This window comes from Xiphias gladius, chromosome 17, assembly GCF_016859285.1.
Source record: "Xiphias gladius isolate SHS-SW01 ecotype Sanya breed wild chromosome 17, ASM1685928v1, whole genome shotgun sequence".
Classification (NCBI taxonomy): Eukaryota; Metazoa; Chordata; class Actinopteri; order Istiophoriformes; family Xiphiidae; genus Xiphias; species Xiphias gladius.
In genome coordinates, this window is record NC_053416.1 from 12,512,232 (window position 1) to 12,527,094 (window position 14,863).

At 42.6% G+C, this 14,863-nt stretch overlaps 1 protein-coding gene across 5 annotated transcripts in view; it reads left to right on the forward strand.

Annotated features, from left to right (window-relative positions):
- fnip1 (folliculin interacting protein 1) overlaps window positions 1-14,863 on the forward strand; it is a 43,268-nt gene that overhangs the window by 23,976 nt on the left and 4,429 nt on the right. For all 5 annotated transcript variants that reach the window (XM_040149784.1, XM_040149786.1, XM_040149788.1 and 2 more), the window contains 7 exons: window positions 820-891; window positions 2,430-2,565; window positions 3,899-4,100; window positions 4,584-4,669; window positions 9,886-10,032; window positions 11,711-11,880; window positions 12,968-14,738. In XM_040149784.1, the coding sequence (XP_040005718.1) occupies window positions 820-891; window positions 2,430-2,565; window positions 3,899-4,100; window positions 4,584-4,669; window positions 9,886-10,032; window positions 11,711-11,880; window positions 12,968-14,738 (2,584 nt within the window). The remainder of the gene's footprint in view (window positions 1-819; window positions 892-2,429; window positions 2,566-3,898; window positions 4,101-4,583; window positions 4,670-9,885; window positions 10,033-11,710; window positions 11,881-12,967; window positions 14,739-14,863) is intronic.

Consider the following 14,863-nt stretch of genomic DNA (forward strand, 5'->3'; position numbering starts at 1 on the left):
ACTACGGTGCTTGTTGTAGGAAGTTGTATCACAGCAGTTGTTGTAGATAGTGACAGTGAGTCAGTCAGTGAGCAACAGCCTATTACAACAGTAGTGGTTTTTGTGTTATTTGTTTTTCTTGTGACACTTCCTGTTTTTGGTGTTGCAAAACAAAGGGTGCACTAACAGCTTGAGAATCAATCAGTAACAGTCATGTGACCTCACATGTAGGAGTTGTTTGGTTCATAGAGTACTGGTTTTACAGTTGTTTTGAATAAGCCCCCAGGCCTTAGGTATTTTATTTTTACCACTACAATAAACAGCTGTTTCAAATATTTTCAACCTTATCTCTACTATATATACTTTGTGAACAATTACACATGATGATGTGGTCACTGGCCATGCAGTAGCAAAAAAACATACCGTTTTCTCCCAGCATGCAAGTTCCACCATTGTAACTTTTTTGTGGACAAAATGAGTTTTCTTGCTAGACATGGATGTTGTGAATGTGAAGCATTCAAAAGAATTAGCCTCTATTTGTTTGTGCTTGTGGTGATAAGAGCATCCTCAGCATGCCCGGTGCTCAGTTTTGCTGATAACATTGGTCTGTTTCTCACAGGTTCTTTTTTCTCTTTTTTTGTCCTTCATCCGTCTCATATCCTTCTCTATATTCTTTGCTTTCCTACTTTTCCCCCCTTTCTTCCATCTCTTGTCTCTCTCTGTATGTCACCCATCTGCCTTTGACCTTTGTCTCCCACTGCCCTCTTTCGTAACCTCTTTCCTTTACCTTTAACTTGACCTTTCATTTTCTCTCTCCATCTTTCTCCTTCCTTCCGACAGGCCACAGTCATCCCATGGACATGCCTGGCCGAGGGCTGTACGACGAGAGGGACAGTGGCATCGCCAGGTCAGGTAGGATAATAAGACTAGGAGCCAAAGCCTGGATTGACCTACACTCAACACAGCTTTTCAGTCCTACAGCTCAGCTTTGAATTGCGTTTGCATTTATTCTTGACAAGACCAAAGAGGTCAAGGAACAGAGAAGATCAAGTGTGAGCCACGAAATTATTGGACTATTAAACTTACGAAAGTTTATGTCACCTTCTTTTCACCTCAGACACATTGTAGGTTCCCACAAATGTTTTCAAACTCTGGCGGGTAAGAGAGACAAAATTCCTCCCTCCACTGCCAATCCCTCAGCTCTGAAAATTCTGCAGCAGTCTGCCCTACAACCGGAGAGAAAAAGATGAAGCAGGGGGGAAGACAGTGCAGAGGTGCCTACATGGCCTGTAGGGTCCGGAATACCTTGTGCAATGGAAACTGACCCCTGACCCCCGTGCTCTGCTTCCCACCCCCCCCTCCCCTACAAGCACCACCTTGCCCAACTGGCATTACTGATACGAGGGGAATTGTGCTTTCTGCTCAAACCCGGGTCACATGCAGAGGGTTAAATATAACCGCTTTAAAAAAACCTTGTTTAAATGAGATTCTAATTAAAGCCTCGTCCTCATCTCCACTCTCTCCACCTCCCCATTTCAGTTGGGCTTTAGAACTCTTTATCTAACTCTGACACACACACACACACACACACACACACACCTCTCTGCCACACACCATCTCTTCCCGCCTACTTCCCTCTCCTTTTACAACAGTTCTCTTGCTATGTCGTCAACTCCCTAGCATGATTTTAGTTTTGTTCACACACACACTAATTCACTTACGGAACAAAGTTATCTCTCTTTATCTCTTCACACACACGTGCACACACATACACAAGATCACAAACTATCTCAATGGTTCATGTGACTATTGATCAGTGCCTACTGGGCAGTAAATGTCATCAGGGCTTGCATTGTGTGTGTGTGTGTGTGTGTGTGTGTGTGTGTGTGTGTGTGTGTGTGTGTGTGTGTGTGTGTGTGTGTGTGTGTGTGTGTGTCAGCCTTGTGTAAAAACAGGTTCTCCAATAACTGCAGCATGTGACTGTTAGCAAACTAGTTGATTGTAGATCTCTCTCCTGTGTGGAAAGGGGTGTGTGTGTATGGTTGTGTTTGGACGTGTGTGTTTGTGTTTGGACGTGTTTTTGTGTGTCATTGTGTTTTGTGTGCTGTATTTTTTGGCCTTTTTCGAGCTCTTTTCTTTGTCTTACTAAGAACAGTTATTGTCCTCTGGATCTCTGTCTAGCTCTGTGTGTTATTGTGCGCGTGTGTTTGTGCACGTGTGTTTGTGTGTGTGTGTGTGTGTGTGTGTACGATGTGTCGTTCAGAATGAATAACACTACGCACATGTTGTCTGACTCACTTTTGTCCTTTTTCTCTTCTGTCACTCACCATTCCCTCCATCTGTTCCTGCTCCTTTCTGTTCTCCTTCTCCTCATGCCTGCTCAATTCTTTGACTGTGCTCTCTACTCCTATCTCCTCTCCTTCACTCTTTCCCTTCATCTGTCCCTTTAGCTTCTCTGAGCAGCCTGTTGATCACTCCCTTCCCATCTCCTGGCTCCTCCCTGACCAGCAGCTGTGCTTCCAGCTACCAGCGCCGATGGCTCCGCAGCCAAACCACCAGCCTGGAGAATGGTGTTTTCCCCCGATGGTGAGATAAATGCAATCATACGTGCACATACAATTGTGCAGATACATTTTACATTATTTTACAGGATGAACCTGGACACAAATAGAAAGAAGCATCAGAAAGAAACTTGCACATATTGTCGACAAAGTCTTTCTTTAACTGACACACAAACAAGTGACTGCAGAAACACACTAGGCTTCAGCTAATGATTTTCATTATTTATAAATTTTTCAGTTTTTTTCTTGATTAACTGATCAATTGGTTAGCTAATGAGATGTTAGAAAATAGTTACAAATGCCCATCACAATTTGCTGAAGCGCAAAATGATTTAGTTTACAAAAAAATAAACTGACACAACACAGCAAAGCAGAAAATGCTAACAAATAAAAAAATATTTTTTGTCATTTTTACTTGAAAAATTATTTGAGCAGTTAATTGATTAATAAATTGTTGATCAAATAATTAATTAAATGATTAATTCTCTGTAAGTCAATTATTAGTTTCACCTTTAAAACACTCACTCACTCACTCACTCTTTCACACACACACACACACACACACACACACACACACACACACACTCACTCACTCACTCACTCACTCACTCACTCACTCACACACAAACATTTATATAAGATCGTCTTCACACCTTCTCAAACACTCAGAGTCTCTACCCAATCGTTGATCCCCCCTCCTTTTTCTTTCCTGTTCGGGGCCTCTCTCAGGCTTTTGTAGTTTATCCTGTTAGGACTTCCTCAGAATCCAGCAGGCAGCTGGGAAAATGAAACGCACCCCTGTTATGTGCTAATAACTGTGCTCTCTCTCTCTCTCTCACACTCACACACACACACACACACACACACACACACACACACACACAGTGCTTTGGCGAGAGAGGATGCTGTGTTTGCCTGTCACTGTGAATGCAGCTGTCAGCCTCTGAGTGCTCTAATCTTCCTGGCACTCCAGTTCAGCAGCACCAAAGCATCTTGTTTACCAGCTGCAACAGTAAAAAAAAAAGTCTAGGATTAAGAGTCTCTTTACATGTTTTCTTTGCTTAATAGATGTACTTTTTTTTACTGTCGCTCACCTGCGGCAAAAGTGCAATAAAGACATATGAAAGGAGACCCTAAACAGTATTCTAACTAGTTGGCTATCTGAGTCAATATGGTGGGTGAGATATAACGTTATTGATCTTCATGGGAAATTAGGTTTGTTCTAGAAATAGTACAAGGATTCAGATTTCTGTGTCAAGTAAATGTTTGGAAGTTACCCGCACATTTCAGCCTGCGGAGGTTTTATCAGATCTGTCTCTGCTCTGAAGTTGATCCTCTGTGTACCCTGTCCTGATCAGGTCAGTGGAGGAGAGCTTCAACATGTCTGACGAAAGCGGGGGACCAAGTCTCGGCGTAGCACGGAAGAAGAAGATCGCTATCGGGGTCATCTTCATGCTGTCCCCCAATACTGAGGAGAACAACCGCTTCCAGGATTTCTTTTTTTCCCACTTCCCTCTCTTTGAAAGCCACATGAACAAACTCAAGAGTGCCATCGAACAGGTGAATTAACGTGTATGAATGTGATTATAGACCAACTACATGTTGTACTTGGCAAGAGTTGAACTTCTTCCTGATTTCCCTTTTGTGTTTCTTTTGCTGATGTCAGCATGAATGTTTTTACTCACTCTAAAAACAGTGTTTTGATTTGTCCAAGGTTTTTGGTGATAAGCATGTCAGGGAAATCTATTTAGCAGTGATATATGAATAGAACCCAAAGGCAAACTTCACACCCTATGCTACACTTTGTAATGAGCAGAGTTGCTGTCATATGGACAGGTCAATGAGCATACCTTGTATGTCTGCAGCACTGTTGTTGGCACTGTCAGAGCTCTGGATGACTTCCAGTTTCACCCTCCACGTTCCCTTTTGCCCCACCCCCTGTCATCTCCCTCACAAATTCCTTGCTTCACCTTTCCTGTAACTTTGTTTGTCATCCTAAGTGCCAAATATCTTAAAGCTTGTGTGTGTTGTGTCACTCTCAAGGCCATGAAGATGAGTCGGCGGTCAGCTGATGCCAGCCAGAGGGCCTTGGCTTATAGCCGAATGGTGGACGGACTCAATGAGTTCAGGTTAGGCAACAACTCACACTGACTCATTATGACACAGGATTCAGCAATAGAGCATAAATTGGAACAATATGTTTTACACGGGACAAAAACACAATAACAGGTTTCTTAAGGCAGAATGTTCACTTTTTTTTTTTTTTTTTTTTTTAATGCATGCATATTAATGAAATCCCACTGGCCATTCACCAAAGCACACATCTAGGTTTCATCCAATTTCTATGTACTGTAGCCAAACACTCATTCTCTCCCTGGGTACATAGCAATGTCTCCACATCATGGAGAGACCCTGGAAAAATGTGACATTTAAAATCCGTTTCCATGAAACAGACACTACACTTATAAGTCATATCTGGTATATACGCGATAGATCTCTGCAACATGAAATCTGACACGAGCATGCTCCTCAACGTGTGTCAGTCCTCAGTGCAGCTCATGAGACATTGGAAAATGTGGGGATGACAGGATTTTGTTTCTTGATAGTATGGGGATGTAGGCAGGATAAGGTGCTTGAAAGGCAGGTGTGATAGAAAGAAAAAGACAGGTAAAGGACCTGTAAAATATTGGTCTGTCCAGAAGACAAGTAGCTATTGCATTGGGGAAGGAAGGAGAAAAATATGCATGACCCTAAGCTTATCACACACAATTGAGGAAAGACACAGCTAGTGTCATATCTTCCAATTAACTTTTTTTTTTTAATTTCTTTTATACATTTTCTCTATTTTATGCAAATGATATTTGTCAGAATTGTAACTTATATAGAATTTCTTCCAGTGAAACAACTTTTCACATCACAGGTCACCCATATATATATATATATATACTTTCTATCCAGGGCCTATTCTTGTTAGTAAAGTAGCCAAGTCTTAATGTTCCTTAAAGTAGGTCACCAGGTGCCCATACTTATCCTGTGCTACTTATGTAATGGCACTAACATTTGGGAAGCTTTAATGACCTGAGAAGAATTTTACACATGCCTTTCATTCCAAGCGTACTTTGTTAAGCTCATGGGTTGTCAGAGTTTATCAAGCAGGCAGTAAACTTTGTTTTTGCTGGTCACATCTGAGATTCACAACCTGCTCTGGCTTACAGTCAAAAGAAGCATCTCATCTATCAAAGTGGTTTAAAAGAAAACATTTCTGACATTTAATATTTCTTATGCTCACTGGGCAACGGTCATATTACGTTGAGGCATAACTGGCATAAACCTATCCAAAAAAAAAACACTGAGAACTTTTAATTTAAACAACTGAATGAAATGCTTCTAGTCAGCTTTTTTTGCTGAAACGATCAAGGAAAAAGACAAAGGACTATTAGAAAAGGCTACATAACTGTCAGTGAGCATTTAGTGTCTATGTAACAAGGTGAATTTATGGAATCTGAAGGTAACAGAGGTGATGTAAGGTGAGGGGATTATGTAGTTCTGCTCTAGTTACCCATGCAGTGTACTGAAGTGTCGCAGCAATCAATAAGTAATGAATACTCGCTGTGGTTTATGTGTGAGGATAGCATGATGTTAACAGTCTCTGCCCTACCTCATATGTTCTTTTTTTGTTTGTTCCTTTATGTATGAAAAATAATTATCAACATGCATACTAAGCCAAGTAAGAGATGTTGAAATATATCCGGTAAAAGAAAGGAGGAACACACTGTTCCCTACCTGTCTTGAGCAAACCATTAATGTTTCATTGCAACTACAGTGCATGCTGGGAGGTCTTGCTTTAGGGCTTTGGTTGTGTTTCGGGAAGCTTCTTGACCAGAGTTTTAGACGCTACTAATTAAAACTCAACTACCTTGTATAAAGAGGATGCTTTATTTAGGCTTTTTTTAAATTTAGAAACACCAGTTCCAAAAATGATTTAGTCTTTATGTGTGATTACATTGAATATCAAATCACAAATTTGTACCGATTAGGTTCCAAAATTGTGTGTGTCTGCATGTGTGTATGGCTGAGACATGCTTGTCAGCACTGTATGACTGTTTAGTACTCACACACTCAAAACACACAAACTTATTTAATGTGTGTTTGCATACATGCCTGTCTCCACCATTACTTTCACTTGCCACTCACACACTGGCAGGCAGTTCCCCGTTTCACTGCTGCAGTCATATGCCTGTTGGCAGCCGGCCATAGCAACCCAAGCCTCTTAAGTGGGAACCCTATCTATCTCAGGCAGTGGCCACGAGCACCAGAATAGTAAATAATATGAGTGCCATCAGGAGAAACGCTATTGCACAGGGCAAACAAAATATCTGTAAAATCTCACCTTCAGACAGCAGCTAAATATAAGTGTAGCCATCTTTGCCATTAAGGGGCTTTGACTTCATGGAACATTACACAAGGAAACTGGAAGAAGTGCCTTTGCTTAAAGCTGATGCTGCTTTGACGTAGTTGGAGGGCAGGCACGTACACATACCCATGCATGCGGGCAAAGATAAGGAGCACACTTTGCAGAGGCATGTACACATAAAAGTCAAACCAGCCTATATTGGGGTTATGTTAGGGTTTGCAGCTAGGGGGCAGGAGTATAGGCGAGAGCACTGAACAAAGCAAAACACTTAACACACCAGGGTTGTCTAATTACCTTGTTAACACATATACATAAAAAAGTGCAATTATTCTTTTCAGAAGCACCCTGGATAAAAGTAAGCACCAAATAGCAGCCATCAAAAAGGGTGGCATTATGCAGCCTAGTAATCGCTTCAGAGTTGTTAAAGCAGTATTCTTGCCCAACATTGTGTTTTAGGTCTATGAAAGCATAAAATTAACTTATACCAGAGCAAAAAACACAGTGATGAATAGAAGTTTAAAATCCTGTACTGTTTTCGTTTTATACTAAACCTTTGACTCAGTAATACTGACACACTTATTTTGACTCAGGAAGTTCACTGTTGTTTGCTTGAATGTGTGTGTGTGTGTGTGTGTGTGTGTGTGTGTGTGTGTGTGTGTGTGTGTGTGTGTGTGTGTGTGTGTGTGTGTGTGTGTGTGTGTGTGTGTGCGTGTGTATATATATATATATGAACTGATGCAACAAATTGAGACTGTTGATTAGTAATTGGAGCCAGAATATTTCAGTCGCCATAACCATTGAGTTATAAATTGCCATGTGTACTAAACTCTTTAAAGTGGCTTATGAAAACACAGCACATTGCAAAGCCAAAAGGCATAGCTGAGGTCAGAAATGTTTAAATTGGTGCCTTCCATGGTGAAGTAATTTAAATCCGTCTCCTCAGCTTGATACATCACAGGCGCGCTCTTTAAAGTTCACCTGAACAGCTGCTGCAGAGAGGCTGAGACCAGATCTCCCTCTCATCCAACGCTGGCTCGGCCTCAGACCTCTGCCCACTGGGGGCTTTCAATAGATTAATCTACACCAGAAACAGCAGGGTCAAATGGGGCTTAAAAAGGCCACGGATAATTCAAGCCGTTTATAACACAGGAATGAATAAAGCATTATTAGGTAATTTGATGCTGCTCTCCAAATGACGGATCATCTCTGCTGCCCTGTTGACAATGATATGTACAGAGAGTTGGACACATGTTTTGTTATGTGTTGAGTTACAAGTGATGTCAAATCCATTCTGGTCTTCTCCTGCAGGACCCTGCTATGGCCCCTCAATACTGTGATTATTAATGATTCATCAGTGATTAACTGATTCTTGTCAAGACTTTGAGCAGTCAAGCTCAGATGATCTCTCGATCACATCACTCAGTGCAGAAGTTATGTTAAAGTCTACTGTAAGTTCCTTATTCACTGGTGCACTTGACAAGGCTTGTTCTTGTTGAATGATTCGCTTCTTGGACAGAGAAAGCAAAAAAAGAGTTTTGAAATTAAACAATTAACAAAACGAAAGATCGATTTCCTAAGTTGTAAAGCACATTCAGATGTGTTTTCAAAAACTGTGTTAATTGTTTATCAAATAACAGTCGATCAGCAAATTTTCTGGAGGACTACTATTGTACATAACCACAGTGAACTACATTCTCAACTTTCACACTATTGATAGTAATCTTTTAGAGGACAGGTTTAGGGTTACAACACTAAACAGCTCGGTCAAATAAGAACTGCTTGCAACAGCAGTTGAATTAATTAGTAGTTACACCCAGTTGATAACTTCTTCTTGTAAACCCATAAACAAAGACTACACATGGTGTTTTCCTGTTTCTCTTTAGAAAAATACATCAAATTAAAATAGCTTAAGCACAGGGATACTGGAGTGCTAGCAGTGGTCACTTTCACTTTGTGAGATCTGTGTTTTCTCTCAGCATGCAGCCTGTCTGCATCTCCCCTGTCACAGGGTATTTTATATTTCAAAGAGTTTGTGCGTTATGTGCAGAATTAACTTTGTTTACAGCCTGAGATCTCATGCAGCTGCCACTAAGACTAAATTAAGCTCGGAAAACACAGTAGAGAGTTTTTATTTCTTATCAGTAGGACCTAAAAAAGTCTTGTGACAGATCACCTGGGATGATAGCAGCTGGTTACTTTACTTTTAAGTTAGTCTTGTTATGCTGTTGTACTAGATGTGTTCTCAGATGATTGCAGTTCTAATGTGGATTCAGTTTATATGTTTAAAAGGAGTAAGAGTAAGCAGAACACCTCATCTCCTAATAAAAAACTGACATCTCTTTTTTTTACTATCTGTACAGTTTTGCATTTTGAAATCCAGAATCCCGCAGTCGCAGTCCACTTTTCAACTCTGACTAAAAACGCCTGATTCTCTACATTCCTCAGGCTGCAGAGATTCCCCTCTGCCCCTGTGTCAAAGCTTGGCCCCTGGCCGAGACATGCTCACCAACACGCCCCACGTTCCATGGAAACTCCAGTCCTTCTCAATAGACAAATGCCCAAGCCGAGCCACATACAGATAGTTATATACACACACAAACACACACAGAGTACAGAGCGAGAGACAAGGTTGTGTGTGTGAGTGTGCGCAAGTTCATCGGCTGTTACACACACACACACACACACACACACACACACACACACACACACACACACACACACACACACACACACACACACCCAGGGTCTCCCATGGCCTCAGTGCAGACAGCAAAGCTCTGTGAACTGAGATCTCTTTTGTTTACCCCGAGAGACAATAACGTGTCTGTTCTATCTGTCTGTTTTCTTCTTTCCCCTCCCTCCCTTTCATTCGCTCTCTCCATGCCCTCTCCCTCTTTCATCCCTCCCTCCCTTGCCATACCTCATCTCCAGGATGACCATCTGTGACCTTTACACCATGCCCCGGGTGGCTGAGCCCGTCTGGTTGACTATGATGTCTGGAGTGTCAGAGAAGAACCAGCTCTGCGGTCAATTCATGAGGGAGCTTTCCTTGCTGATGGAGCAGGCCTCCAAGAACCAGTTGAGTGTCTATTTGTACTCACACCTGGTCCGCCATCAGTCACTGCATTTGTAAAAATGTCACACCAGTTTTAAGAGGTTATATCCCAGATTTGGATCAAGGGAACTATATGAAAAGGCTTTTTCAAACACATGTCTATCATATCACATACTAGGTTTCAGTAGTTGTATGGATACAGCAAACCTACCAATAGTGGAAAAAGGCCAAAAAGTGGTAAGAAAGCAGGCAGGAATCAAGCAAGCTCACAGATACAAAGAGGGAAAAACATGCACATTAGCACTCAGACATTAAGAAATGTTACACATGCAAAGTCTTTCCACATCTTTTGTTGGCTTGTACTTCCTGGACAGGCTTATGAACAGAGAGACTCATGCAGATTCACACAATCTATTCATTTTCTCTCCCATATACACACATTCTATGGACTATCTCTCCCTTTCTTACTCTCAAACACACACACACACACACACACACACACGGTGTGAATGTTTCACCCTCTTTGCATTTATTTGTCTGCCTAAGAGGGAACTGTGAATGAGAAGATCCCTGCCAGTCTCTAATTACTTATTGTTGCTGTTACAAAGCCATGTCAAACCACTGCTGTACATACATGAATTGGTAGCCAGGCCTTTATTGAACATAGCCTCCATATTCAGTACAGCTGATTTAGGTAGCATTCAACTTACAACAATTTACAATTCTTCATTACCAATTACAATGACATTTATTTTTTATATTAACTGATTAGTATTTTTGTCTACGTCAGTTACAGGTTTCCAGAGCCAAAAGTCATGTCTTCAATTTGCCTTCAGCTTCTTTGTATGAACAACAGTTCATAACCAAAATATATTTAATTTACAGTTGCACTTTTTATTTATTTATTTATTTATTCATTCATTCACAGATTGGGGATTATCATCAGGAATTATATTTTTATTTTTTAAAACATATGTACTTTACTATATTGTCCAGTGTGAATCTCTACAGACCTGGAACTTCCTCTTGTTCTCTAAATCCATGTGCGCTCCCTATATGTTGACCATTAATAGAGACTGTGTCTCCAAGCAACAAGTGGTGTTTCTCTATCAGCATCACTTCTTAGCTGAAGTAACCGTTTCCACCACCATTGGTTATGACTACTACCACGCAACTACTTCTACATGCTGTTGACTCTCAACTTAAGCAACGGGTCTCCCTGGCAACCTCTGGTGTTATTCTCTCGCATCATGTCTTTTCTGAGGCATCCCATCAGGATTCCCATGACTGGTGGTTTTGATGACTGCAGCAGTCACAACTGTGCTCTTGCACATAACTTGACTGCTATAACAGTGTTGAGTCATGAGACAGGAAATGAAGTAGACACTTGTGGTCAAGAAAGAGAAGTGAGTCATTCTAATATAGCGTGTGTGTCTGCGCATGTAATTTATGTGTGCATCTGAATAAGTCTGTATGCGTTTGTTGCAAACCATGGATTATTTAATGTGGTGTCAAGTTCAGCAAGAAAAAGACTGAAGTTTTCTTTGTAGGGTAGGGTAGTAAAAGAACATCTGACCTAACCAAAAAAGGTCAGGGGGGAAACTGAGAAGAAAAGTCATTTCTCATACATAGCAACTAGCTAGGAAGTAAATTTTTGGACCCTCTGAGCTTCTGCTGACCAACCCGTGTATGATGTTCCAGATTCCTCCCGGCCTTATTGACGGCCGTCCTGACCAATCATCTGGCCTGGGTCCCCACCGTCATGCCCAATGGCCAGCCTCCAATCAAGATCTTCCTCGAGAAACACTCCTCCGAGAGTGTCGACATGCTGGCAAAGACACACCCCTACAACCCACTCTGGGCACAACTAGGTGAGAGATTCAAACAAAAACATAGACACACACAGAGTGAGTTGAATGTACCTTTGTATTCTGTCAAAGCACGTGGCTGGAGGGGAAGTAAAATATAACGGCGGCGTTTGGTCTTCATCTTGGCTGAAGGTGGAACACATCCTAACCCGCCCTTGTTAATCATTACAATATGAAGACAAGTTAGGACTAGACTATGTTCTCTACATGCAACGCTATTAAGTCTTCAGTCTGTATTAGCTAGTTGTGTGTATGTCAGTGTCAGCGGTGTAAAGCTGTTCCTGTAGTGAGATTGAAATACTCTCTGTGGTAGCATTTCAAATGAAAGTAGAGATTTTAGGTGTAATAAATGTCCAAGTTTCTAATTTAGATGCAGTAACACCCTGAAAATTGGATATCAATTTGATATTTTTTCCCATCTATGATGTTAAACTGCCCTCTTGTATCCCTGTGAAAACATTTTGACAACATGTGAATAGCTGTAGTTGATTGTATAGGTGCATTTAGAAGTAATGTTATTCCGTAACTACACAGACATCTTAAAGAGTATGTTGAGTAGTCCACACTTTCACCTCAAGTGACATGGGAATCGTTAAGAAAGTGATTTAGTTGTGACACCTAGTGTTAAAAGCTCAGAACTGCAGATGGGAGCATTGATTTGTCTTATGAAAAAATATATAAGAGATAGAGGTAATGAAGAGGTAAAAAAAAAAAAATACACAGGTGATATTGTCTTGCAAAGATAAATCAAATAAAGATAAATTAAACTGATAATTGTTTAAATATGGTGTTATCATTCCAGGAAGGAGTATAAGTGTAATTTGTGATTTTTCTCTCCCTATCATATCTTTGCATCCAAAATTGATCATCATAATTCTCACCCAACAGCGATATCAAAAATACAAAACATGAATGAATATAAATATTAACAAGTTTCCTAATCGTACAGTATAATCACGAATGTGTTGGACGTCATTATATAAAATCAACCAACAAAGTAAAGAAACGTTACCTGTTAAAAGGACTCACTATATCTAAAGTCCTGTACAGTGATGCTAATGATTTTTTTTCTTTCCGTCACTGTGTGTAGGGGACCTGTATGGGGCCATTGGTTCACCAGTGCGGCTGTCGAGGACAGTGGTGGTGGGCCGCAGACAGGACCTGGTCCAGAGACTCCTCTATGTCCTCACCTACTTCATTCGCTGCTCTGAGCTGCTGGAGACCCACATGCTGGACAGTGCTGAGGATGAGGCCATCGTCATGCCCGGTTCCCTCATCACCACCTCCCTAAGGAAAGGAGAGGTGGAGGAGTCAGACTATGTCCTGGTTACTGTCCATAAACCCAGTGGGGACTACTTGTCCCATGGAGCCCATGGCCGTCGGACTGAGGCAGAGGACAGTAGCTACCCTTCAGACAACAGCCTACAGAGCAGCACATATACAGACGCTGAGGTGGAGCATGGTGCCGGGGAAACACCCAAGGAGGAAGATGAGGATGAGGAAGACGAGGAGGACAGCAGTGAGAGTCAAGGGTCCAGGAGCAGTGTGCTTCAAACGGGACACAGTCAGTGTGCAGTTCCAGTCATCAAGGCTGCAGACACAGCTGAACCTGGGGAGCTGCGCAGGGAATCTAGCAGCCCACTGGGCACAGAGGCCCGACTGGAGACTGTGCTGCGCGTTGGCTCGGCCTCCCCCAGGGAACAGGTCTGTGTACCGGATACAGAGACCAAGGGCAACATGAAACTTATTCTCCCATCCATACCCACAACCCTTGCATCAAGTCCGTCCCCAACTCCCACCACAGAGTGTAAAAACTCCAGGACAGAGGCTGGGATGGATGCAGGGATGGGGAACCAGGGCACCAAAGTGCTGGTTCCTCGGCCTTTGGGAATCCCTCTAGAAAAGAAGCCCCCTGATAAAAACCTGGCTGCCACGGTTCCAGTACCAGTGATACTGGGAAACACCATGATGGGGCCCATGGCTTTGACTCTAACAGAAGAGGAGGAGCCAGCAACGAAAGTCACTTTCCTCATTGGAGACTCCATGTCTCCTGAGTCGGACACAGAGAGCCGCAGAAGGAAGGTGGAGGAGGAGATTAAAAAGCATAAGAAACACTTCAAGGACAAACATCTGGCTCACCAGCAGCTGCTGCTGCATCAGCAACAACAGCATCATCAAGGGCAACATTATCAACAGCAACCACAGCAGCCACAGGGAGGAGCAGATTCAAAGACCAGCAACACCATTGCATTAGAGGACCAAACCAAACAGACCAAGGCGGCTCCAGCCCTGCAGCGGGTGTCCAGTAAGATGCCCCAGTGGAGCCCAAACTGTATGGATGTTTTTGATGAGTATTTCAGCATGGAGAACCCCGTGGAGACAAGGACAATAGACGATGTGGCCAAACGACAGGAACCCACCCCCAAGGACAGTATGCACAAAGACTTGTTGGACCCCTCGGGAGTCCCCCGGCGAGTCGACTTGGGAGGTCGCAGCTTTCAGGGTACAGTCAGGAGTCCGGGTTTGGGTCTCTGTTTAGGTTCAGGTAGTGGAGAGGTGGGGTCCAGCAGGAAGGGAGATGCTTTGTTGGATGTCCAGAGGAGGTGCAGGTGTGGGTCCACAGACTCTTCTGACACCTGCTGCTGTAGGGGCTGTTCTGCTGAGCAGGACAAGGATCTCGTGTTGTCAGTCCCCGTCCCCCAGGATGGAAGCAGCAACAGCAAAGAGGACCAAAAGCGCAAGGTGGTCCCTGTCAACGACTGGGAGATACCGCGCAACGAGAGTTCAGACAGTGCGTTGGGGGACAGCGAGAGTGAGGAGACAGAGGACTGGCAGGAGGAAGTGCTGTTGCCCTTCCCTGGGTGAGTAGAGGACCTGCACTGTTACGAAGTACGATTCAGTATTTATATCCAATGCTTTTGTTGTAACCAGTCACCGTAGTAATAATTGCAGGGAATAAGTGAGAATAACAATTTATCTTCATCAT